Here is a 27,874-nt window from a genome sequence, read left to right as displayed (position 1 = left end):
CGGGGCCACCAGCCAGTAGAGAGTCGCGTTCCGTGCCCAGCTTCCGTGGTCAGGGCCTCCGCAAGCTGACGGACCAAGAGCGTGTCCAACTGCGAGCAATGGGACACTGCTTTGCTTGCAGGAAGCCAGGCCACCTCGCTAAAGACTGTACTGAGGGTGGACAGCGCTACCCAAACGCTGGTCGCCAGTAAGAAAGGGGGTGCGCTTACTGGCGACGACCCAAGCACCCACGCCGGTACCAGTCGCTAACCGGTTCGGAGCTCTGGAGGTTGAAGACGTTGCTCTCCAGGAACCTACGGAGCCGGAGACACCCATAGCTGTAGGAAATTGTCCCGTTGCAGAAAGGTGTCATGTCAGCAACGTCAGCGTCGGCAATGAACCTGAACACGACCTACTGCGCATACAGGGAAAGATCGGCGGTCGCCGTGCAGTGATGCTGATAGATTCCGGTTCGACGCATGACTTCATTGCAGACAGTTTTGTTCGAAAGCATCATCTTGACACGGATGCAAGCTCAGCAGTGCTGAGCGTAACATTGGCGGACGGCTCGACCAGCGAGGTCCCGCAGATTTCCACACGCACGCTAAGGGTGACAGTCGGGGGCTTCAGTGAGGAACAGCACTTTACTGTGTATCCCCTGACTCGCTACGACGCTATTCTTGGCAAGCCGTGGCTTACAAGGAACAACCCCAGCATCAACTTCCGTACGAACGAAGTTCAGTTGGACGGTGAGCCCTTTGTTGCCAAATTGCCTTCAGCTAACCCGCCGACAGCCGACCGGCCATCTGTGGAAAGCATGTTTATCAGTGGCCGACAAGCTCGTCATGCCCTGAGGAGTGGAGCCGAGGGGTTTCTTGCATGGGTCACTGCTGCAAACGAGGAGAATCGTTCCGGGCCACAACTCCAGGAATCAGAGCAACAAGACATCCAGAACCTGCTCAAGAGGTACCAGGATTTATTTCCAGACGAGCTGCCGAATGAGCTTCCACCGAAGAGACCAGTCGACCATGAAATCCAGATAGAAGATGGAGCCAGACCACCGTCTCGACCCGCCTACCGCCTGCCGAAACCAGAGATGGACGAGCTCCAGTCACAGCTGTCAGAATTACTTGAGAAGGGATTCATTGAGCCAAGTAAGTCGCCATACGGTGCACCTGTGTTTTTTGTGAAAAAGTCGGATGGTACTCTGAGAATGGTGTGCGATTGGCGAGAATTGAATAGAATTACGATCAAAAACAAAGCTTGTCTTCCTAATATTGATGACTTATTCGACACGATCCAGGGCAGTGCATATTTCTCCAAGTTGGACTTGCGGTCGGGGTACAATCAAATCAGAATTCAAGACTCGGATGTTTCTAAGACGGCTATTAATACGCCGTTCGGCCACTTCCAATTTAGAGTCATGGGATTCGGGCTGACTAATGCCCCGGCCACCTTTCAGTCACTCATGAACTCTATTCTGCAACCGCATCTCCGAAAATTCGTTGTAGTATTCTTGGATGACATTCTAGTTTTCAGCAAGACCTGGGAAGATCATCAGCATCATCTTCAAACAGTTCTAGAAACACTTAGAAATAGTGAGCTGTATTGTAAACAGTCTAAATGCGAATTCGGCGTGAGAGAAGTTCTCTTCTTGGGGCATAAAATCAACGGCACATCAATTTCCCCTGATCCCAAGAAGATAAGTGCTGTGGAAACATGGCCAACTCCGTCGTCAGTAACTGATGTGAGGAAGTTTCTTGGCTTTGCTAACTATTTCCGAAGGTTCATAGATCGACACTCGACCATCTCTCGTCCATTAGAAGAAATCACCGGAAAAAATTCACGCTTTGAATGGAGCGCTGCTAGACAGAAGGCATTCGAGTCTCTAAAATCAGCATTACTCGAGGCGCCAGTGTTGCAACTGGCCGATGTTGAGAAAAACTTCACGGTAGAAACTGACGCAAGTGACTTTGCCGTGGCGGGTGTGCTCCTGCAGCAGGGAGAAGATATGGATTTGCATCCCGTAGCCTATTGTAGTCGGAAACTGTCAGCTGCAGAACGCAACTATACTGCGGCCGAGAGGGAAACGTTGGCTGTGGTATTTGCATTAAAGTGCTGGAGAATCTATCTATTCCGCCACTTTGACCTGATGACTGATAATATGGGTGTTGTCTATTTACGAACCAAACCGACTCTCACCAAGCGTGAGGCAAGATGGGTAGAGTTTTTAGCTGACTATGACTTTACGGTCTTTCACAAACCAGGAAAGAAAAACATTGCCGACCCGCTTTCACGCCGTCCAGATCTGTTCAGTGATTCTGAAATAGGCGGGTCATCCTATCCTCCTAACATTCAGTTGAATGCCATAGAGCATACCCTAGAGATTAATCCAGACTTAGCGCAGTTAATTGTCAGCGGTTACAAGTGCGACAAGGATCTTGCTCCCATTATCAGGAGACTGAAAAATTCAAGCTATGACAATCTGCACGACCGTTACCTTCTAAATGAAACACCCGGTTATCTTTATCTCAGATCTTCACCACAGAACAGGTTATGCATTCCAAAGAGTAGCAAACTCCGACTCGCCCTGCTTCAAGAATACCATGACTGTGTGACTGCGGGGCATCCCGGTCGAGATCGCACCTATTTCAGACTCGCTAGATATTTCTATTGGCCCAGAATGGGACTGGATGTAAAGGCGTTTGTCAAGTCATGTGACGTCTGCCAACGAGTTAAAGGCGGCCAGCTAAAAACTGGTCTCTTGCAGAATTTACCAGTGCCCAGTCAGCCGTGGGCGGATATCTCGATGGATTTTATCATGGGTTTGCCTAGGACCGATACAGGTCATGATGCTATATATGTATTTGTAGACCGCTTGACAAAGTGTGTACATTTAGCACCTACTTCCTCTACTATTGACGCTAAAGGAAGTGCTGATCTGTATATTCAACATGTATTTCGACTTCATGGTTTGAGTTCTAGTATTGTATGTGATCGTGATCCAAGATTTACGGCAGCATTTTTTCAGGAATTGTTTGATCGCTTAGGAACGAAACTAGCATTTAGTACTGCCAATCACCCTCAGACAGATGGCCTAACTGAACGAGTAAACAGAATAGTAGAGGATGTGCTGAGGGCTTTTGTAAATCATAAACAAGATAACTGGGATATGCTCCTACCTCTCTGTGAGTTTTCTATCAACAGCGCTACTCAATCATCTACAGGAAACACACCGTTCTTCTTAAATTACGGTCTAAATCCCAGAGCGCCACCCGACTTCCTCAACCCTATTCAGGGAGGCAGAGATTCAGCTGATTGGTTGCAAGCAAGACAAGACGCGGTCAAGATCTCACAAGATGCGCTAGTGGCAGCTCAAGCTCGCCAGGCCTTCTATGCAGATCGGACAAGGGTCGAGGGAAAGCTGAAGGTGGGAGATTTGGTAATGGTCTACCGGGATTTCCTCCTGACTCCTGAAGCTCGGGACCGACCATCCCATAAATTACGCCCCAAGTGGTTTGGCCCCTTTCCTATAACCCATGTGGTCGGCCCGAATGCCTACAAGCTCAAGTTGCCTCATACCAGCCGCTGTCACCCGGTATTTAATGTGTCGGCACTCCGTGCCTACGAGAAGAACGCTATTCCTAATAGGAGACAGCCTACGCCTCCGCCTATCACGGACCTTGATGGTCATGCCCGCTATGTGGTGGAGAACATTCTCAGTCACCGCCGCCGGCAGAATCAGCTTCAGTACCTAGTCAAGTGGCAAGGCTACTCTGATGCCACTTGGGAGCCTGAACATTATTTGTTGGATGAATCTGGTAATGACATTGTTCCACTTCAGAAGTACAAAACCTTGGCTTCTGCCCGCTGAGTTTTGCAGTTGAACTTCTAGTTTCATCTTACACATTTGTTGAGCTTATTACACTTTATTTGCATGGAGTTTCAGTCGTCTTATTGTGTTACTTCAGTGCGAAGCCTTTTTTCGTCTCGCACGTGTTTGCGCTTATTGTACTCTATTCCACTTGAGCATTTGGGTTATAAGCTCCTTCCTCTCCATAGGAGGGGGATGATGTAACAGTTTTCCCCTGTTCTCTATAACTTTACACTCCCTCGCACCTCGTGCGTCTTACGCCTGTCTATTAGCACCTTCATTGGCGCCATTGCCACATGTATACTATCACATTTTGCATATAACTGGTCGAGGCACGCTCAACCAGGCCTCTTACTTTTCAAGTTTGATTAAACCTGTTACACTCCCCTCCTCATGGTTTTACTGCATTATGACGCGCTTTGTCTGCGTAGACGCCGAGACCTTTGAGGTCGGCAGAGCAGCCTGGCCCCGCCACCACTTCTCGCACATATTCGGGAATATAGTGGACTTTCGCAGAAAAAGGGCCACGCATGTTTTACCATACTCCCACCACCACTGAATGTGCTCTACAGCCGATCATTATACTCACCAGCCAGTAACACGAGTAGAGTGTTCTCACGTCAAATTATACGAACCGAGGAAGTTTCTGCAATCAAGGACTCGGACGTCTTGGTGCTGCTCTGAAAGCTTGTCAAGCTTCATGTGTGCCCTGGGCAGCCATGCGCCAACCAGGTCATGATTTAGGCAGTGGGGAAATCTCACCTTGCTCAACTCCGTTCAACCACCATAACTTCCGACTAACCAAAGACGTCACTAAAGCCATGCATTACTCATTACTCATGAAGAAGAGCGAAGGCTAGCTTACGTGATGGGAGGAATGAGACGGGCCCGCCTGGTTGGATGTGTCAGTGTATGACCACCACCGCAGCTCCGAAGGGATGGCAAGAATGATGATGCCGGATAGCTATGCAGACCACTGATCATCACAGGCCAACACATACACATATACACACACACACACACACACACACACACACACACACACACACACACACACACACACACACACACACACACACACACACACACACACACACACACACACACATGCACACACGCAGAAATACATACCACCACATACACACACACACACACACACACACACACACACACACACACACACACACGCGCACGCGCACGCACGCACAGATACAAAGTAGCACTTGATCATTAACCGGTTATCAATGACGTCACTGCTATATGTTGAGTGGCTTGTATACAATCATGCACTTCCACCAGCATATTGGTCTCATTCAAAAGTTGGAAGTTTCCCATTGGTCAACCACGAACCTTTTTTTTTTATAATGGAAGCAATATTTTCGGCATTTTCCGAATGCACACACTTCATGGTACACATTCTCTACAAGAACATACAAAAGTGTAATGTAAAAAGTTAAAAAAAAATACTAAAAACGGACCTGGGTAAGTTATTCTACCGGCAGAAGACATACTGGTCTGGTATTCCTGAGTGGGGACATCCTACTTGCCTGCATGTGTAATGACATTGATTACCACGACGTAGCCTCGTTCACAAACGTTTCATTGCAAGAGTGAGTGTGTTTCTTACCTTACAAATCGTCTTTGCTGCTCTCTCATCGCCTCCAACTCCTGAATGTTGGCTGGTCGCAATGCCACCTTCTGTGGTCGCATACTGCCGGCCACTGGCAATGGGTTCACTGGTCTAAACACATGCAGCATCAACAGCACAAGATGGAATTCAGTAAAGCATGAATTCATGGACACCGAAGATCAAGTGTGCGGCACAGTGTGCATATGATGGAGAAGGCTGAAATCAACTTCACTTCTGGATAATAGGGACGTGTTTCTTCTAAGAATTATATTTTCGCAAAATATCACCGCCACCAAAACTTCGAACTTTCATGTTGCTTAACCCTTTGTCCTTTTGCCCAAAATGTATGTGAGGGGTACCTGCTTCAACAAATCCACTCACCACACCCAAGCAGCTGATATTTTGTATGTACACTTTATGTTTTCCTGAAAGCTTATGATATTTGTGAACTAAAAATGCAGTTTGGGTTGAATTCCTCAGATAGGCGTGGCTAAACAAGAGTATCAAAAATGATTTTTTTGCCAAATCGGTAAAATTTCAAAGTTCAAGTTCTTTCCTATGTATAATAATGTGCAATTTGTACAAGTATGCCCTGGAGTAGCAGCCCTGGCATGTTGGGCAAACACGGAGCATTAGCCAGAGGAGCGCCAGTGGCGACATGCTCGACATTTCGGCCCCGTGCGGCTACTCTCCTCGCTCTGCGCGGCTGTCGACCATGAGTTTGACGGCGCGCAGGTGACGGAGATCTGGACCTCTCTGGGATCGGACTACGCTCCCGCTCCACGTGCTGCGGCACTCTAGCTGTCCCTGCCGCTCCACGACGGGTAAGACACGGCGGTGGTACACTCTCTTCACCACTCGAGTGCTGTTCTGCAGATCCTGCACTCAAATCGGAGCAGTCGACATGTCCGACAGTTGGGTCGACGGTTACGACATCATAATCCGCGTCGTCATCAAAATCAGAAGCAACACCTTCAACTAAGGCTTCGTCCAGTTCGTTTCTTTCATCAGAGGACATAGGATTGTCGCTTGGGTCACTCCAGCTATCCTCAAACAAGCGCTTCATCTGCATCAAGCCACCTGCGTGCTGCCATGTCGGAAGTTACGGCGCAAGCAAACTTCGACTTTGATTTCCTGAAATTTTTCAAATGGCAACTAGCCCCAGCGACCCGTGTATCATTCTCTACATAGCATAGGCTGTGTGCACGTGAATTTTCAGGTGGATCGGGTGATCCGCGTAGCTTCCAGGTCGCTTTGAACATGCGTGGGTTGAACCGTACACAGGTGTACGGTTCAAGTATGGGCGAAAGGACAAAGGGTTAATGTCCCTATTGTTGTACTGGAAGCGGAAGGGGTAGTTCTTGACACACCTGGTACATGGATTGCTGGTATCACCTTATCTGTTTTGTTTGTTCTGGATGTGCTACAACTCCTTTGTCACACTGGAGAGTAGCTTGACTTAAACCACTCACACTGCGGAGCAGAGATTCTTATCATATCACAAGCACCCGTCTCACTCCATAGAATGGAACATGACGACGATGGAAGGCCTGATTACACTGCTTAAATTATATAATCTGAATGCTTGGAAGTAGGCAAAGCACAACATATACTTGACATTATTGAAATTATCATCCCCAAGCCCGTATGTTAGAACCGACCAGTGGCCCCAGACTGTGACTTCCAATATTGAGCTGCTAAGCGGGCCATGCGATTGACCTAGTCATGCTCGAGGTTAGAAATTGGCCTTGAGGCGCAGCTGTACTTACCCATCAGCTTTCATAAGTACTGGTCGATCACAGGATATGCAGTGGAATTTCAGCAGAGCTCTGGACACAACGTAACATACCCGCATGCGCATTCACACATGCAAACATACACACAAACATTGCAATGCAACCTGACAGTGGCATGTCTGAGTAGAAATACTAAACCGTATGAGCCCTGGCAATCATTCCACATAATCATTGGCACTCCTGAACTGGCATAGCTCTTCTGCACATTGTCATTGACCAGAAGCAGGCCCGTCACACCGACTTTGGAGGTGGGGCGGCCATGGAAGGGGGGTTCGGGGGTTCTCCCCCGTGAAAAAATTTCAAAAATATAATTTAATTGAAGCCGATTGCAAGCATTTCCGGGCATTTGGTGCCATTTCAGTGTACGGTAACTACAATGAAAATCTTTTTGATTCTGCAACAAACCAAGAAGACGCTTCGATCGGGGACAAACATTACCCTCCCCCGGGAAAAAAAAATTCAAAAATTGAAGCCAATTGCAAGCATTTCCAGGCATTTGGTGCCATTTCAGTGTAACTGCAATGAAAGACTTTTTTCTGCAACAAACCACGACCGGGGACAAGGATTTGTCACGTTTGCGCTAAGCTGCGATCATCGCGCTTTGTTGTAATGTGCTAAAAAAAAAAAACGGCCGAAAAAGTGGGGCGGCCTCAGCTGCCCCAGCCGCCCCGTCTGTGACGGCCTTGAGGAGTGAGTACAAGAGGGGAGGGCGATGGGAGGCACTGCATATCACAAACCAAACAGGTTTCGCCATGGTTTCACACTCCGGCCACACTGGTTTAGAATCACAGCTCCGCAGTTTGTGCATGCTCATGCCCATGCAAGACTGTCTAATGATGTTCATTGATTGATCATGGCAATGCGACAGAGACAACCTTGGGTTTGGTGATGTCTCAAAGGGAAGATTCCGCCCCACTGGCCCAGTGATGCTCGTTGGATGACTGGCTAAAGAACGCTGCATGTCTTCTAGTTGGTGTGTGGAGCATCAGGTTGCAGATGCTAAGTTCCCAAACGATATCAGCGGCTTACCGTCTCATTCCTGCTGCATCCCAGTCTCCCTCCTCGCCCTTACCGCCATCACCAGCTACAGCAGGGGCACCCTTCGGAATCTTGCTTTCTAAAGTGGACAAGGTGAGCAAAAGATCGAAACTCTTACCCACCGTGTATGTGCAAAGTACAGTTATACATGAATTAAATTCATGGGTTTCAGCCTTTCAGGGAAAGATGCAAACGGGAAAAGTCTGAAGAAAAAATTGACCGTCACCACCAGGACTCTAAATTGTACTTGTAGTAAATACACAAGCCCAGTCAAGCATCAACGCCATGCACATTCATCCATACAGTATGTGATGGCAGGACAACAACTAGCTCGGCTGCTACTTTGAGACAGTACATGTATGACCAACCTAGATATGCCTTGAGTGGCTCCAGCTCCAATCGGTCCAGTTTGCCATCAACATCATTTGTCAACCGATCCAGAGCACCTTGAAGCTTTTCATCCTAGAGTGACAAAGCGCAGAGGAAAAACGAGTTTCTCAGCCATCATCTAATAAGACCACATTGTGTCATTGGTGACGTATGACCTCTGTACACTAGGCAAGCCGAGCCCATAGCATACTAACTGTTCCCCGACTTTACCGTGGCGAGATTCAATGTACACATGCCGTTATAATACATGTGTGTGTGTGTGTGGGGGGGGGGGGGGTGAGATTCATTGTATTTAAAAAAAAGTTTTAACATGTTCACATACCCAACTCGAAAATAATAATGAAAGACAATGGTACTGAGACTGGGACAAGCATGACAACTACATGTACTGAGCAGGGGCTACACCAAGACGTGCTGAGCAGTGATGGTGAAGCATTGATGGCTCTGCTGACCTGAGGTGTCGGTATCACAGCAGGGGTACTGCCACTGCGATAATGCTTCATTGCTGGCTTATCGATCACCTTAGCGTGAAATTTGGTGTCCCAACAAATAGGTTGTTCCATTCTGTTCCCAGTGGGAATGCGCCATGGCTGGATGCTCGTGGATTGAAAATACTTCCAAGTAGCTTGAACTTACCTGTCCAGAGACCTTGTCCTTTGCTTCCAGAATCTCAGCTGTGAGCTGATGAATGTGATTATCAACCCAGGCACGGCTGGCTTTGTCATCCAGACTCTGCCGATCCGCTTTCTGCTCAGCAAAACAAGGTGCACAGTGAGCAGGTACTGAGTTGTCTCTCTCCTCTTCTCGTAGTGTATGCAGATATATGTAGGTACTTCAAGTAGAATACAATAGGTTTTCACAAAGAGTAGTGATATGTCACACATTTGGACATCGAAACCTGAAACGCCACACCAAAAAAAGCCTCCTAGTCCTACGCAGTGGCACCACACCTTGTAATCTGCTCAAAGAAGAATAAACTTTCGCTGTCGACTGCATGATCCTCAGACGTTTCAAAGATTACCGCAATGTAAAATCAGCTAACATTTGCAATACTGACCGTGCCCATTTTACAATTTATCCCAGCAGGTACTTTCCCTTTTGCATGCTATTTCTGTGCAGTGATTCTAATTCTGCTGATCATGTACTACCATGCACAGATCACGCAGTGCTCTACCAGTATAACGTTATGTGCTGTACCATGTGTCATTGCATAGACACAGCCAGTGAAAAGGGGAACGCACTATTCGGGATATGTCACCGTCACATCCACCACCATGCTGTTTCGGCGAAAAGAGCTTGAATGACTCTACACACTTCTGACAGTATACTATTAGGGAGGTGAAAACTTTGCTGCAGCTTCTCTTTGCTTGTGTGAAGGTGAACAGTTTTGCCAAGTAATAGGATCAATTTAGGCGGTCATCCACCATACACATTGTAGAACACCTTCAATATCCTACCGTACGTTGATTTATATCTTGGTAGAATCACACCATACCTCTTCAACTTCCAGGGTAACAAACTCCTTGTCTGCTTTCATACCCTCTAGACTCTCCACTCCTTGGTAGAGTTGCTGTAAAGCAGACAAACAATAGCATGGAGGCTAAGAGGTTAGCTGAGACCTAGGGTTACAGCCTGCGGCTTTTAAAAAGCAATGTCAATCTCCAAGTAGTCCAACGACGTATTTATCATCTACAGTCGACCTACCCTTATAACGATATTTGTGTCAGACCAAGAAATATTGTTATAAGGGTAATATTGTTATAGGGGTAACCGGTTCATTTCATACACATACGTCATAATACACGGATTTTGTTCATTTTTTACACTCTTCGTAGCTTAATAAACTGTCCTACATGCACATTATGTACACAGCAAGGTGACCACTGGTGCCCCCATTGTATTTCGTCATGTCCCAGCGACTTATCAAGTGAAGCTTAGCCTACCTGGATAGTGGGCTCTACATATTCCCTGCTAGATATTGTTATAAAATGGAAAATGTCGATTGGTCAGCCCATTTATATCGTTATAGGGGTAATATCGTTATAGCAATATTGTTATAGAGGTAAGGCATTGTACACACAAGTCAATGGAGTGATTTGGTTTGGCAGAAAAATATTGTTATAAGGGTAATATCGTTATAGAGGTTATCGTTATAAGGGTAGGTCGACTGTATTCAGGTTTCTACAGTGCCGTTTCCATGGTCGTAGCCAATGAGCGACGTTCCCGCGGTGGCCTTGATGAGCCGATAAAGGCCCGCACGCTGTCAGCCTAGCTCTACAGTGCAGGGGTCTGCGTCAGTTTTCCGTTGCCATCTCAGTTCACATGTCACATTCCACTGTGGACATGCGATCTTTGACTGTGCAACGACTGCACGATTATTGTTCTGATCACACTTGAAGTCGGTTACAATTTACGGAAAGTGCCACCTTTGGCAGCGATTCTTAAGCCTGAAGAACTATTTGACATTAAAATTGAATGTGATATTAGCTCCCTGGAAGTTTGCTCCCTGGAAGAACTGTTGCGGACGAGGAGTTTCTATCTGTCTCAACTCCGTTGCAGTTGCTTTCTGGATCCAACTGTCGATGACATCGCATGTCTGCCTGTCTGGCTCTTGTGGCTGCAACGAGACTCGTTGAGGAGCACTGATGCTGCTGGCTGTTGGCAGTGGAGCACTGCCGCTGCTGGCTGCTGGCAGTGGAGCACTGACGCTGCTGGCTGCTGGCAGTGGAGCACTGACGCTGCTGGCTGCTGGCAGTGGAGCACTGACACTGCTGGCTGCTGGCAGTGGAGCACTGACGCTGCTGGCTGCTGGCAGTGGAGCACTAATGCTGGTGGTTGCAGGAAGAGGACCTGCACCGCTGCTGCTGGCTGCCTTGTGACCTGGTGTGACACTGGGTGTCGAGGTGTTGCCCCAGTCCCTAAACAGCAGTTCGATCTCCGTATCTGTGAATTCAGGGAACACCTCAGTTAAGGGCACCGAATCAGGCTGTGCGGTGTTGGCCTTTCCGGTGCTGCTGTGCGCTCCTTCGCTTCTCTTCTTCCCATCTAGTATGTGAGACATAGTTCTCTCTTGTGCGGTTGTCGGCCGCGTGTAAGATGCCAGGCTGTTGGAGTTGCGGTGGCCAGTCAATGCCATTATTTGACGCTGCTCAATACCCTCACCAGACAACATCGACACAACGGTAGCGCGTAGACAGTGGTTAGTGTATATCTGTGTCAATTGGGCGGCCTTGGAAATGTCGGGCATCATGTTACCGAGAGTAGTCTTGCCGAGAGGCGAGTTTCAAAACCATACTTTTTCTTTGGTGGCATAATTCTGCTTCGCTCTTTGGAAAAGAGCAGGACAGTCCGGGTGTAGGTGTTCCATCATCATCCGCAATGACAGCAGTTGGGCTTGGTCCGTTATCTTTCCAGCACCGGCGTCGCGACGAGCAGATCCGTGCCCGCCTTGGTAATTTTTTGTAGCGAAGTCCGCGGAGAGGCGAGCAAAATCGCCATGGGCATCGGTGCCAAATTCAACATCGGCCTTAGTTATCTTGCGCTGCACCTCGCGACCACGGAGGCCCAGATGGAGTGTTGTGAAAAACCAAACATGTCTGGTCAGATTCTCTGCAGTTTTGCTTCTGTCGAAGAAGTAAGATATCTTGTCCATATCAATGTCTGTGATGGGATCTTTGTGCTGGACAGGATTGCTGTGGCCTTCACGTTTGTTCCTTTTCAGCACGCCATCTAGAACATCGTTCGATTTCTGAAACTCAACGTCAGTGTGTACGTTGAATTGTCGGTCGTGGCATGTCAATTGCCGCTGGATGGCAGCCCGGAAACCATGGTACCCTGGCTCTTGGTAATAGCCGCCGTCTTTCCGTCTCATTGAAATGTAACAACGGCAGAGCACATTGTTCAGCTCCTTCCGGCTGCAGTCCCGCAGGTCGCATTTCAGATTGTTGTCCTTGAGACATTTTTCGAACATAGACAGCCACGTGGATGTCGTGTCCTTCGTGGACTTGGGAACCCTGGAGGTCAAAATTTCCGCAACATCACCGTCAGAGGCGGACAAAAATCTCTTCTTTGCAGCAGGCTCCATAATCAACAGTGTACCGGATTCGCACGGGAATGTCAAACAAATTAATAAACCACCAAACACACTGGAAGAGAAGGCATTGACTGAACTAAGTTGCTGGTGTCTGTTGTGTCCGTCCTGCGACAAGGTGAAGAAGAACGTGGGTCAAGAAGGACCTTTGCTGGGGAGTAAAGTACAATAGTCATGGTTAAAACCGGGTCTACATGTAGATTGGGCATGCCTGTAGACATGACGTCATGCTCAGTTCTGTTCATTGATGGAATTTACATACAAGTACTGTGATGTAAGGTAGCAAATGTGGCTACATGTAGTAAGCAATCCAGTATTCTATGATCTAGCATGGTAACAAGTTCTTCACCAGGTAATGGCGGTAAATGTTGACAACAGGTTTGTACGTGTGTCAGTGAAGGAGTGTCGAAAGTAAACAGCTACAACCTGAAAACAATTCAAAACATTCTTCTTCTTCACCAAATTAAAAAGCAGCCCTAGGTGGTATCGCGCTTACAGTTTACGCAAGTGTAAACCTGACCATGAATCAAGCGCGCGCGGGCGCAGGCCTCGGCGCTACGCGCCTTGGCCTGCGCCCTTGGCCGTACGCATGAGCTTTGGCAATTCTGCAACTACTTCTTCTTGGGAAAGAAAAGGAAAGCAAGAGACTTCGTTCACCTGAGCCTTCATCAAGGCCAAGTAAATTTTTGAAAAAAATGGCAAGAGATCCGTCCACCACGTCCCCGACCTCCACCCCTAGGTGGTATCGCGCTTATATACAGTTCGCAAGTGAAACCTGACCATGAATCAAGGCCAAGGGCGCAGGCCAAGGCGCGTAGCGCCGAGGCCTGCGCCCGCGGCCGTACGCACGGCCGCACGCATGAGCTTTGGCAATTCTGCAACTACTTCTTCTTGGGAAAGAAAAGAAAAGCAAGAGATACGGCCGCCACGTCCCCGACCTCCACCCCTAGGTGGTGTCGCGCTTATATACAGTTTACGGAAGTGTAAACCTGACCATGACTCCGATGAGCGTAGATCTACGGCCAGGCCTAAGCCAAGGCCCGGGCGCAGGCCAAGGCGCGTAGCGCTGTATGCACGACGCCTTCATGTACTGATGTAGACGGAAATTGATAAGATCATCGCGTGTCAGCAAAGGAGTGATAGTGTAGCCACAACGTCCCCGACCAACCTACTTGTTCTTGTGCAAAGGAAAAAAGCAACAGGTCTAGCAACCACGTCCCCGTCCACCCCTCTGTGGTATCGCGCTTATAGTTACTAATACTAGTATACCATCTAGATCTACGCGACTCAAAGGATGTAAGTGGAAACCTGAAACACGATCATAGAGTTCTGGCAGGACTTTCAGCCTTCATCAAGGCCTCGTGCGCACGGCCGCGGGCGCAGGCCTCGGCGCAACGCGCCTTGGCCTGCGCCCTTGGCCGTATGCACTCGGCCTTGATTCAGCCATAAAGTCCTGCCAGAACTCTATGATTGTCTACTTAAGTCCATTTAGGAACTACAACTGATTCATGTTGGCAGGGGAACCACCATGGCCAACATCATCACATGACCCATAGATGCCGGGATGGAGCGGAGTTGGAGCCAACATGGCTGCCCGGTATGCAGGTCACGGGATAGGTGTGCAATAGCTGTATTCAGACAGTTTGCTTTTATCATTTACTTAATGATGAATGCTTCCATGCAGTAACATAGAGCTACGTGCATGGTATTGCAGCATTATCTTGTACAGAGCTGCGTGCATGGCATTGCTGCATTATCGTGTGCCCGTGTTGTCAACCCGGTGTGATGGACTGTGTGTGGCTGCCTTTCATTCACTCCTGGCATGCAAGTTCGACCCAGTACCAACCTGAACATGCTGCTTGTTTTCAGTCACGTCGCGCAGTAATTCCTTCAGTGCATCATGTAGCAACTGCTGCTCATCTTTCATGCCGGTGACTTGTGAGCGGAAGCCTTCGATCAGCTCTGGATCCTGTTAGGAAATCCACACAGCATGCCGAGAGTATTCGCAAGCACCAGAAAATAAATAGAACAGTGTTATATATGTTAGGCCGTACCTTTTCTAGCTGGCCTGCATGCACTTGCGTACTCACCTTTTGTCTCCTTTTGTTCCATTGGCCTGGGTAGCTACTTGCGCGCCCATATTTGCCATAGCTACCCAGGCCCTTTATCTTGCCGTTCAGACTTGATCTCTTTCTCTCTTTTCTCACTCTTCAATGTACTTCAAGTAGTCGTTTCGTTCGTCTTGGTCTCTTGTCTCGTCGTCTATAATAAATGTCGTTCCCCCAACCTACCTGTTCCCGTTGTAATGTCTGGATAATGTGTCGTCAGTCGTCCTGTTTCTAACTCAACATATACATGTAGTTATGGTATGGACTCGGATGATGAACAAAATTGATGCCCGTCCTAGAAAACAGAAAGAATACTGGATGAGCAGATGTATGCATAGACACATACACAGCAGCTATGAACCACTATAAACACTCTCACAGAGTTCAGTGGCATCACCAGACCCTAAAACAGCATTCTCAACCTATTTCCTTCTCCACGAAAGTCTTGTGGATACATACACAGCTAGGAAGTATGACCATGGTTGTGGCAGTTGCATGGGTGCATGCATGCTCTTCCACAGCAAAGTAAACAGCTTAATACAATCATCATGAATGACTTACAATAGTGGGTGGAGGGCCCGTCTGTTGTAGTGCCGCATTCTGCAGGGCATCCACTGTCTTCTCCAGAACGGAGAGCTGGTCGCGTAGGATTCCCATCTGAGAGGCCATGTCCTTGATCAGCTGCTCGTTTGCACTGTGACTGTTCAAGATATTCGCCAACTGAAATACAAATACATGTAGATGTTAGCACCGGCAGGAAGGCGAGGCTGGTGAAATGCATTAGTCCCAGTACATGTCTCACATGATGTAGCATGAACAACTTTGCTACTGCTTCAAATCAACATCATCAAAGTGCTGAAAAGGCCAGGCAGAGTGAACTGTCAATTCCAGGCTTTCTGACTGATCAGATTTTTCCTAACCACTGTGAACTTCCTGCATTGAACTTGGTGTATTCATAGCAACTTTCTTTTCCACGCATAGGGTATTTGAGTGAATGCATAAGCCAACGGACAAGTGCTCCTGGATTATGCACTGTGGTTGCCAAGCACAACATAGCATCGCTAAGCGCAAGCTAGCGATGGCCGCATTACGAATTGGCCAGCTCGAAATACCCATGGACCACGCATGCAGGTGCTTCATCCCCTGCGGGCAAGCATCCCTTCAGGCACACAATGCCACTGCAGAGTGGTGCGCGTGTGCCAGTATCTGGGCTTCGTGTGTCCCTGGCTACCATCCTACCTTCTCTGAATCTAAAGCTGACGCTTCATCGGTGGTTTGCTTGATCTGGTCGACTAGTTCCTTTAGAGCAGAGAACTCTCCTTTCTGATCTGCAGCACAGAACACCAAGCAAGTACAAAACAAAGCATTGGTATGATGCATGTACTCAGTCACCCCCTGTGGATAGTGCAGGTCACTTTTCATTTATTAATGATGGGCTTGCGGTTGAGGCTATGTGCGCACAGAAGAACCTGTGTGGAGCAACCACCTTGTCAAGAGACCACCTGTCTTATGAGACCAGTTATATCAGTACCCCGACCATGTTGTTACATACATTTCAGCCTCAACTGGAAGACAATCTGTCAGTGTCTATAAGGACAGCCAGAGCGCAATCACTCCATGCACCGATTATAGGACCGACCGATACTACAACACCTACACAGACAAAATATAAACAAAGGGTGGTGTGTTGTGCAAACTTGACTCCTCGTAATGCCAGTTAAGCGTAAGCGGTGGTTACCTTCCAGGGCAAGGACTCTTGCCTGCAGGTCAGCAACAAGTTCAATGTGCTCCTTGGGTGCTAAGTTGGCTATGTCCTCTGCCGTCAATTTGCCAGCCAGGGCATTCTAGCAGAACAGAACACAATATCTCAGTCAGATCAGAAAAGTATCCCAGAATGCGCAAACAAGATTACATGTACAGCAACATTAAACTGCAGCAGAGGTATCACGATAAACGCATCTAACGTGCAAGAGCATTACTTATGTACAGCCTAAGATGCCTAGCTACCCAAGGGGCTCACTTTGAGCAGTGATTTCACAAAGCTCGACGTGTGATATCATTTTAATAATTTGTCACTTGCCCTAGCTTGTTCACAGCACTGTGATATTTATCATTACTGCAAGCAGACCTCTTCAGTTGTAGCTCTGTGAGGTAGGACCACTACCCAAAGTCAGGTGTGGTCACATTGCAGCCACTGAGGGCAACACGAGTCATTTCAGTGCTTGTGCCTAACGCCTCAAACTAGAACTGATATGCTGCCAAAAACACATGTCTATTTATAGGCAAAGCGTCATTTCAAATCCTCCAAATTTATAGCCCAAACTTCAAAAATCTGATTTTTGTAGTTCTTCTTCAGCTGTGGAGGAACCCATCAACACCATTTTAGGATGGTATTTCCTTAATTTTTTTACTCTGATAGGCATGGAATTGGGGACAAAACTGGGGAAATTGGAATTGGGGGCAAAACTGGGGAAATCACATCATCCAATCATGCCATGTAGCATTACAATGATTATGATAATCCGAACGGCATTTAACTTACCTCCAAGTCAGTTACATTACCAACAAGCGAATCATGCTTGCCGGTAAGAGCGCCGACTTGCTGCAGTGCCTCCATGGCTTCATGAGATGGCGATGCCTTCTTTGCACTTTTCACCCGTTCTTGACGGGTGGTTGGCTGTAGTGTTGGTTTTTCCGTAGAAGGGTCGGGAATACGTGCCTTAAGGCAGTCTTCCAGTGCTTGCCAGGTGACTAGGTCCTCCAAGTCCTCACACTTTGCAAAGTTTTCATTCACATCAGTCTGTGAACATGCACATATGCGCGCACGCACGCACGCACACACATACATACATACACACACACACACACAAGAAAAGGATGTGGGATGGTTAAAGGGTGATGGACAGAAACGGCAAAAACCAACACATTGCACAATGCGGCATCTGTCAACTTTTCAAGTATCCTGATTCGAGAGGACTTTACACTCCGCCTTCACATTCTGTAGGCTGCTAGTCAAATTATTCTGCCCTTTCCTATACACCTTTGGAGCTTTGGAAAGCCCATCGCCAAAGGCGATGATAGCTAGTAGTCGAGGCAGTAGTTTTTGTGTCGGGGTAAATCATTCGGACGGCGAAAGTCGCGGCCGCAGACACAGACGAACACTCTTGGTTGGGGCTGGCTTGGTGGCTTCCGACGGCTAAGGTCGCGCCAGTCCCTCCGGTCCTGAGCAAGGTGGTACCATTGCGCCTCCGGGATACCGGTCGCACGCAGTCTGAAGCTGCCACATCTCTCCAACGACGCTTACACACACACACACACACACACACACACACACACACACACACACACACACACACACACACACATTCCCTCTCTCTCTTTCCCACATCAATTCCCATGCACAGTGACATACGCACAAACACATTACTTTTCAATTACCTTGAGTGCATTCAGTTCATCAGCTATGTCCTGCAGTTTGTTTCTAGCACCTGAATCTGAACAAGAAAAGCAAAGCAGTGATAGACAAATCGTCTGTTCATTGGAACTCTTGTTTTCATCGGTCACGCCATTTCCATTATGCTATGCACAACATGGTGGGAGCAGGAACATTTAACAGCCCCCTCCCCATACCACACACAAGCATGCACAGTAAACCGTGTAGGATGATTTCAAAACCTTGTACAACAATTACACTGTGGTAATGTAGGGTTCTTGCTACTGTAGCGGGGGGGGGGGGGGGGGGGGCACAGCACCCATCTGGTGAATGTGTTGTCTTCTGGTGAATGTGTTGTCTTCTGGTGAATGTGTTGTTGCACCTCTACCACTTAGGTGTTGATATCATTGACTGATGCCATACTTGAACACTGGAGGTGATGTGAATAGACTGGATTTTGAACCAGCAGCAGAATTACAGGGAAACACAGAGGAGGCACTGAGCTACTGTGAAAGTAATTGGAGGAAAACACTGAATCACAGATCCTTTTCACCAAAATTATTCGACTGAGCGCCAAGAGGAAGACTTGCGTTACACGTTTTTCAAACTTTTACTCATCCAATAACATTACTGCAACGGAGAGAATTGTATACTTCCACAGCATGCCTTTGAGTGCACACAGTCGCATCACCCGCTCAGAGTCCCCATATCCGGGCATGCATTCAGTAGTGAATATCTCATGAACACAGCACTCCAGTCTCCTTTGCTGTGACCACCATCATACACGTAACATTCTCAACAGGCCACGATACTCCTTCCTTATTGGGTGTGTATCTTTGCTTCGGAAGAAAGCGCCCTGCCAATTTCAAGTAAAATTTGACCATCATTCCTGTATTGAATCTACCATGGTCTTCAACCAAGGGAGTGAGTGTTGTTGACCAGAATAGCATACCGGCTCTATCACTGCCTTGGAGTAGTGTTAGTTCATCTGACATGTCTGACAGTCTCTTGGACATCTGAGCACAGAGCAAAACACACACACACAGTCACACACAGTCACACAGTCACACACACACACACACACACACACACACACACACACACACACACACACACACACACACACACACACACACACACACACACACACACACACACACACACACACACACACACACACACACACACTACTACTACTACTACTACTATAGCATGACTGCCCATTGGGCAATGTCACCCCCGGAGGGGGCCAGAGTTTGGAGTGCACCGTCATTGGCAGGACTTCTGGTGCCTCGTCAAATCTTGCTGTCGTCGGAAACGTTTCGGGCAATGCATGCAGATCAGCGGCAGTGATTCCCTATCGGCTGCAGCAAGACGTTTTCCACGGTTGCAGTTATGGCGGTTAAAACCAGCCCGGGACTTGAAGCAGCGATTGCAGCGTTGACAATGCTGGAAGCAGCAACTAGCGAGAGACGCCGTCAATGCCGTATCTGCATGTTCAGGGAGTGCAGGCTGGCAGCGATGAACTGCAAGCCCACCCTTACTACGGAACCATCGGCAGCAACTCACACACACACACACACATATGCGCATGCACACAACTGAGTCACCACCTGCTGCTGTACTGCTGCTGCTGTACATGTACATGTGTAGATTACATTTTTATTTTGATGGGCTATACTCCAGGTCTCCAGTCAGCATTTCCTAAAAAAGACTGATAGTTCATCAACCATGACACAAATCTATGCTCCCATTCCCACGCCATTGTACAGGGAATAATAGTGTCAATACCTCCATAGCAACTTGATCATAGCTTGCTGTTGCAGGTGGCTGATACTATGGCTATGCTCTAGTGGCTAAACGCTTGTAGCGGTGCAACATCAATATGCACAAATGGTTTATGTGTGCTGGGTACATACATGTAAGGCATTATGCAGTATACGATATCTTGAATTATCCTCACATAATTACCACTGACTACTACTCACTTCTTCACTCCTCTTGTCTGATTCAGTATTCCTTTGACGCATGGAACTGAGCTCCTTGGCTAGTTCGTCCATCATGGCACACACCTGCCATGTGCAGTGCAACCGTTAGGAGCATGTACACAACAACACAGCAATAACAGCATTCGCAACACTGCTGTATAACTGAACATCGGCGAGACTTGCCAATGAGATTTGATAGCATGCTAGGCACTACGCGGTTGATTACCAATGTTTCAAAACAATCACTCTATTTGTTTTAATCTGTACTGAATTCTTCATCGCTTTGATATCATTGGGGATTGACCTACATGTATTTGGGAATCCTTTCGGGACTGAACCCTCAGTGGATAATCCCAAACTACCGTAGAAAACATGATTTTTGCGGACAATATCCGCCAAGTGCTAGTGGGGATGTGGGTGGTGGTGGTGGTGTATATGACCATACATAAACCTCCACAAGTATGCAGTTCAAGCGGTCTGTCTCACCTTAGCAACTCCGGCTTCAGCTGCTTCCAGTCGCCGTGTTATGGTAGAGAAGTTCCACATATCGGCTAGTGGAGTTGCCCCATCGGCCGCCCTCCGCTGCAGTTCATCTAGGGAATTCAATGTGTCCAGACGACTTTCCAGTGTGTTTAGCTTGTTTTCCATGCTACGCACCTCTCCTTCAGATAATGCATACAGCCAGGGTGAGTTGACACCAGAGTCTATTGCACCACCAGGAGTACCTTCACGACCTACTGCACCCCCGCCTGCTGATGATGATGGTGGCCCTGCGCCAGCACCATCACTACCTCCACCACTACCTCCACCAACAGATATACCGGCTTCACCAGTAGCACCATCGGACGTACCACTGCCACCAACTGCTGAAGCAGTTCCGCTGCTGCTCTGTCCATGGATCGCTCCACTGCTGTCGAGCAGTGGAGGAAGCTTCGCGGCTGCCTCCGACGAACCACCTTGCCCGCTGGCCGCTAACCAACGTACCATAGAATGAAGCAAGTCGTTCAGATTGTGCACGTTTATTTGTGATTGCGGGTTGGTACCGACAGCCAAGTCGACTAGCGCGTCCAGAGCCACCGCCATTCCTACTCACTCAACGCTCCAGCTTTTCAACAAAATCTTACTAGTATCCGTGGACGCAAGAGGACTTGCAGAAGCTTCCAGATGCGACTCGAGAATCCAGGGAGCTCAACCAATAATTACTTTCTATTTTCAGCGCTACGATGTTTGTTTACCTTTCTCGCTCTTCGACTTTCTACTCGGTGATGGTAGAGAAATTGCTCAATTCAAATACACCATCCTTGCAAAACTGCACTAATCTTATTGAAAAGGTTAGAATCACTAGTTACTAGCTCGGGATAGCTACAGCATAGTCAACACGTAGCATGGTGGGCTAAATCTCCAGGAATGGGATTAGGAGGCAACAAATCATCGTCAATGTCTCAATGTTTATTTTTGTTGGCCTGCAGTCAAGGTGAATCAGTTCTCCCTGGGGCCTTCCCAGCTAGCTTGCTTGCCTAGTCGGGTTTTACTCCCCTGTCCAAAGTAACGCTTGGATCAAGATTCTATGGAAGAACTCACGGTTGATCACTGCCGGTGAGCGCATGGTGAGTGTGGGGTGAGCACGCGAGTGATGAGTGATTTTGTACCCTGCGCTCAGCTTGCACCGATGTGTTAGCGCCCATGGCAACAGCCATAGTAACGACTTTTATGTGCCATCCTGCAGCCCATGCCCACTGTACTGTCTGGCATAGTTCCACTAGTGCCAGTACTAGTGGTGACGGTTACGTCGGTGTACTTCTCATAAAATTCAAGTCGGTGGTAACAGGTAACGTGGATGTGTGAACTTACTTTACCTTTCTTACTCCAGTCGAGTCACTCCAGTATGCGCCGGGCATTGCGCAGCCCTAGACCTGAACACTGGCCGCGACTGGGCTACGAAATGGTGCAAGGCGCAAGTGAGTGTGTGTGTGTGTGTGTGGGGGGGGGGGGGGGGGTAGGCCTTTACGGATAATGCCGGCAGAAAAATTGGCAGTACTTTTTCTGGTAAGTTTCATGCATGTTTGGTATGTGGATAAAAAAATGGAGCAGAATTCGAGGAATTGCCCGCCATAAGGTTTGTATGGTTCTGCCAATTTCACTGCTTTTCGAGCAAAATCTGCCACCTTTTCGAGCATTATCCGCCAATGCCTAGTGGCGGAACTGGATTTCATTGAGCAGCACTGTCTGTAGCCATGGTAGCAGTACGTCGGCGGACCAGAATGAACAGGCATTGCCACCTTCTTTACATGGACAAAATGAGCTCTCTGGACATGCTATGCGTTTTTTGGGCGTTCAAAAGAAATCGAGTTGAATCGAGCGAGCTGTACTTCCGGTGCCAAGAGGTGCGCTCACACTCCTAGATCCTGTGCACTTCCCCACAATTATCATGTCTCACCTCCAAGACGAAGTGCTGTACATGATTATATACAGTCCGGCCAGGCCATACAGTCAGGCCATACAGCCAGGCCATACAGTCAGGCCATACAGTCCGGCCAGGCCATACAGTCAATACAAGAAGTAGGAGATGTTATCTAAGCAGTTGGCTAGGTTTGAAATCTTTATTCCCGTAGGTTGTTGGTATTGTTGTTGTTGTTTAAAGGTTGGTCACTGAAGCCAACAGAGACGAGTAGACTTGCTTGGTACAATCATTAGAACAGTCGAGACTCGAGAGCGATTCATGTCAAGAGGGTAAGCAGCATCTTTTGGTCCGCTCATCTGTCATGATCTGAGTTCAAACTCCCACCATTCAAACTCCCACCATCACATGCGCTCTCCGACCAACCTCATTAACCAAATCTGCGACACGACTCCAAGTAGTTGTTGCAGATTATTATTAGTAAAGACTTCTCCAGACAACTGCTTGGATCATACAGATCTCATGAGTGAAAGTTACTAGTAATTTAAAAGACTACTGCATAGTGAGAGCACATGAACAGCACTACACAAGAGAGATTGGAAGCTTTGTCACAACTCTGGGTTTCACGTATTACTACGTGAAGAGCAATACATGTACCGGTACACGTATTCTATACCGAGAACAACTGCTAAAATGAAGAAGCGCGATTGGCGCTTTGAGGTAACAGGTAAATGTAACCGTGATAAGATAAAGTGATAACACATGCACGAAGGTTAACAGCCAGTCTGCCACATGGATTCGTGTGGTACTGTAGGCGCAAAAGTCCTAGCAATTTGAAAATAATAACATGCTGAATACTGTATTTGAGCCAGAGCATGCGAAAAGGGGGTTAACCTCTAAAATCTGACATTTCGAGCTGACTATCTAGTGTTACTCCAACATGTTTCAGAAATCTTTTGCAAAAAACCGCATCAAAAAATCTCTTTTCGTTGCAATGTTATAGGTGTTTTAGTGCCAGGTGGTCTGTTGGCAAGTATCGCACTTTGCGGTGCAAAGAAAAAAATGATTGTCTGTTCTAGACATTGTACATACGCTGACACTATTTTCTTGATGAAGCATTTGAAGCATATTCATGATGTACAGAGTGCACTTTAATGCCTAGTTTGGACCAACACAGAAGAGGCATAATCAGCATTTTCGACTAAGACCACACACATGCACAGTCGTGGCCCGTAAGCAGCCAATTTCCGCGATTGTGTTCATCGGCAACATGGTGTGAATATTGTACAGTTACAGAAGAGCACACGATTAGAACTGTACAGTTACGGCTCTCTAATTGTCTAGTCACTGACTGGTGGGCATAGGTCATCCCTGAACTGCTCTTGCACAAACGGACGGATTTCTTTGTGCAAGTACTGGCGACGAGCTCTGCTCATACCTCCAGGTGCAATGACCGGTGGTAAGCCTGCATCTTGCACTGCCTGCACGGTGGTCTTCAGGATGTCAACAGAGTCACTGTTTCCGCCAATGCACTTCAACCATTCCTGGTGTGGCAGCAGCGAAGGTGAACTGGTGCATCTGGCTCACGGCTGGGATTGGCCGGAAGAAGTCGGGCAGGAAGCGGTCCCACTCGTACCAGGTAATTGTCGACCCAAATGGAGCGGAACGATGATTCACCGATGATCTCAACTTGGGCTGCCGCGCAAGATTCCTTGTACAAGGCATGTACGCTCTTGTATGTTTGGGTAGCAGGCAAGAACACTGGAGGAGCATCATCACGTCCACGCAGCGGGGCTGGATGCGGAATGCCGTTGACTTCTGCATGGTTGTTGATGAACTGAACGCATCTCTTCACGTTAGCGTACAGGAGCGCATTATGTGGTCGCCTGCCTGTATTGCCATGGTCCCTGGGCACCAGTCCGCACCAGTCCGTGTTTCTCCAGGTGCTGCTGCAGACCATACAAATGCTTCTTGCCGATGTCGTACGCGTAGCGAAACGCACCAACACACACCTCGACACCCTGGAAGCTGTAGGCGAAGGACTCGCGGCGACGCTTTCCCCCATGCGCGTTCTGACTGGTATTGTGGCGGCAGGACTCCAAAATTCCCAATAGCACGGTATCGCTCTCACTTTTCTCCATTTCCCTCATGTTTAGTGTTGACTGCTCAAGAGTTACTCTGTCAAACTTACGGAGGCAGTTCTTGCTGCATCCACAATTCTGGAGCTGAGCAAATTCAGGTGCAGGAGCAGCAGCAGCAGCAGGGACGTTCTCCACTATTGCTTCGTCTTCCACTGTTAGATTTTCTTCATCAGCGATAACTCCAGCCTCATCAGAGTCGCTTTGAGGCTCTACATGCAGGTAGTTCGCTGTTACAACATCGCTGTTCACCCTGGAGTTGAGGTAGTGGAGTTAGTCTGCGTCGTCAGTGTCAACTATGTTACTTGCGATTCTACGCCCTGTTCAGCAATTTCCTGACCAGAATCTTGAAGTGGAGCGACAGAGCTACTCTCAGGATCGCCATGAAACTCATCTTCGCACTCCCTGAGCACGTCAGCAAGAGCTTCATCGACAGTGAAGACTATTCTTCGACTCATGGCAAGAGCGAGAAAAAATTGTTGAGAAAGAAGCTCTCTCAAGAAAACAAGCGCAGCTTCAAACAAATGAATCTCAGCAACGCGAGGACCGATTTGCAAAATCTAAAGACTGGTGGAAAGCTTAGACCGTCAACCCCATTCTTGTGTCATCGACCTGCGCAAAATTGCGAAAACGCGCGAGATTATACAGAATCGCAGCGACTCAACTTCAAAATCCACGCAAAAAGCGCACGTCAAACTTTGAAGTGCTTTTTGACAGTTTCAAGTGCAAGTACGTTAGCCCCCTAGCCCTTTTCGCGTGCGCTGGCTCATTTGGAAACAGCTATCTGGAGGGTTTATAAAGGCTGCGTGGAGACAAGAAATCTAATATCGAAAGAAATTTTGTGAGTGTAAAAAGCACATGAGAACGAGTTATGCAGCAACTATCCACGACTGTAACAAGATGATAAACAGTCAGAAAGTGCGATAATAGGGCACAAAACTGACAGGCTACTGAGATATTCAGCGACAGGAGCCTTACATTGTAGCTCTAACACACCTCCAGAGGCTCCAGTGCGCAAACCAACAGCCTGTCAGTTTTGTGCCCTATTCACTTTGTGACTGTTTATCATCTTCAGTGTTACAGTCGTGGACAGTTGCTGAATGACTCGTTCTCATGTGTTTTCTCCTCTTTTTTTTACATTTATTACCGGCTCAGTATCCGAGTTAAAATATAATGAGCGCACCCATACCACGACACCAATGGAACAATAGAGAGTTTACGCTTCACGTTGTTTTCGAACGTGAGAAAAAACGTGCGTTGAATCGCTTTTTTCACAGTGAGATGGCCCTCTGTCGCGTTGAAATCTCACGCTGCAATGTGAGATGCGCCATTTTGACCGTGAGATCTCACGTTCGAAATTGAAAAAACGTTAAGCGTAAACTCTCTAATAATATGTAAAGATTTGAACGTCGTTTTCATGTGATTACCATCAGAAATCGTCATCACACTGAGAGTTGGACTACAAAAGGAAGATATACGGTATACATGGTAGCATACAGTGAACATGATTAGATCTAAAACTAGTACAAGAAGCATTAATATTCTAAAGGTACTGAAGTAGTCTTTAAAGCTTTCCTTTTTAGTCCAACTCTCAGTGTGATGACGATTTATGATGGCAATCACATGAAAACGACATTCAAATCCTTACATATTGTTCCATGGGTGTCGTGGTACGATTGCACTCACTATATTTCTTTCGATATGGAGGGTTTATGCCAATATCTTTTCCTCTCCCTTTTTTTCACGAGAAATAACAAACATCAAGAACAGAATACCGCATGAAAGAGATGATTGTATGCCGTCGCAGCTGTGGTGGTGAAATTTGAGTATCTCCGCTGACCTGAGGTCTGCGCTTCAGCGACACTTCAATGCACCAGAGAGTGGGGAAGTGTAGAAAAAGAGGATTGGGGAGAGGCAGAGTACATTGTATGCAGGGGGAATGGAAAGATGATACATATACCAGAGTAAAGGGGACGCAGGGTGTAAGCGGAGAGGGTGTTCAGAGAGTATCTCTACAACAACTTGGAGTCGTCTGACTCGTCTTGCTGGTTTGGTGAAAGAGGTACATGTAGGCCAGAGAGCACATGTACGGTATGGTGTGGTATGGTGGTGGGAGTTCCCCGAGCTAAACGATTAGAGAGCAATGCCATCATTCCTGATCTGCTACATCCGGATTTTGAACTCGAGTCTGGGGCTGGACGACGCTCTGCAACACCGCCAGAAGCTGTTGAGAAAACATTGAGAGCGGCGTTATAGATGCTCGTGTAGCGTCTCTGACGTTCTCGCATCATGACATCATCATTTGTTTGCATGTACACGTCATATTTTCCTCATCATCACAAACACTGATTCACCATACTCTCGCACACATTGTAATACCTACTACACGTACTTCTCTACCATAATAATTACGTAATGTTTGGCTAGCATAGTTCCAATACACATTACGACATCTTTTGATGTTACGCACTCCTCGCCTACAACGCTATTGTAGAAAAGTAGTCTTTACTCATCTCTTGTAAGTTCTGTTTGCATCCAAACACTTCTTCCAAACAGCACACGTCAGATATCTAACAAAACAACAAACTTCATTGCACAGTCTTCTATCACAATCTCTTTCCTATATAAACCTCCTTTCTCTTCACTTTCTTCATGACATTTAGTGTTCGCCAGTCTTGTAAAGATCTTGGAAACTAACACTCGTTGCACTGTATCTAGACTACTAAATTGGTGACCCCGACGTGATTAAAGTGCAATATGTCCAGCAACGCTGGTTCTTCCGCTTCCGCTGGCTTTCGGGCAGTAAGTCTCTAGACCCGACTATCCTGCGCGAGCTGTTTGTACAGCGTTTGCCCGTGACTGGTGCCTCAGCCTGGCCGACCTCGCCGCGCTTGCTGACAAGATGGTTGATAGCACGTGCTCAACCCCACTCACCGGTACAAGTGTTCACGCTCTGACTCTGAGTGCAGCCCCTGCTCGGTCTAGTACGGCCTTATCATGTAGATCTACAGC

General features: G+C 47.6%; 1 protein-coding gene across 1 annotated transcript in view; it reads right to left on the bottom strand.

Annotated features, from left to right (window-relative positions):
* LOC135814534 (glutamine-rich protein 2-like) overlaps positions 1-21,948 on the bottom strand; it is a 26,177-nt gene extending 4,229 nt beyond the window's left edge. The window contains exons 1-16 of the mRNA XM_065327661.1: positions 20,813-21,948; positions 20,327-20,410; positions 19,291-19,354; positions 18,344-18,399; positions 17,448-17,705; positions 16,644-16,749; positions 16,145-16,233; positions 15,467-15,625; positions 14,644-14,766; positions 10,203-10,277; positions 9,344-9,454; positions 8,686-8,779; positions 8,309-8,396; positions 7,253-7,312; positions 5,481-5,594; positions 4,719-4,829 (exon numbers count right to left, since the gene is read on the bottom strand). Of these exons, the coding sequence (XP_065183733.1) occupies positions 4,719-4,829; positions 5,481-5,594; positions 7,253-7,312; positions 8,309-8,396; positions 8,686-8,779; positions 9,344-9,454; positions 10,203-10,277; positions 14,644-14,766; positions 15,467-15,625; positions 16,145-16,233; positions 16,644-16,749; positions 17,448-17,705; positions 18,344-18,399; positions 19,291-19,354; positions 20,327-20,410; positions 20,813-21,409 (2,189 nt within the window). The 5' untranslated portion in view covers positions 21,410-21,948. The remainder of the gene's footprint in view (positions 1-4,718; positions 4,830-5,480; positions 5,595-7,252; positions 7,313-8,308; positions 8,397-8,685; positions 8,780-9,343; positions 9,455-10,202; positions 10,278-14,643; positions 14,767-15,466; positions 15,626-16,144; positions 16,234-16,643; positions 16,750-17,447; positions 17,706-18,343; positions 18,400-19,290; positions 19,355-20,326; positions 20,411-20,812) is intronic.
* Between the last annotated feature and the right edge of the window lie 5,926 nt (positions 21,949-27,874).

The sequence above is a fragment of the Sycon ciliatum genome, chromosome 4 (genome assembly GCF_964019385.1).
Source record: "Sycon ciliatum chromosome 4, ocSycCili1.1, whole genome shotgun sequence".
NCBI classification, from domain to species: domain Eukaryota; kingdom Metazoa; phylum Porifera; class Calcarea; order Leucosolenida; family Sycettidae; genus Sycon; species Sycon ciliatum.
This window is presented reverse-complemented; position numbering and strand designations above follow the sequence as displayed.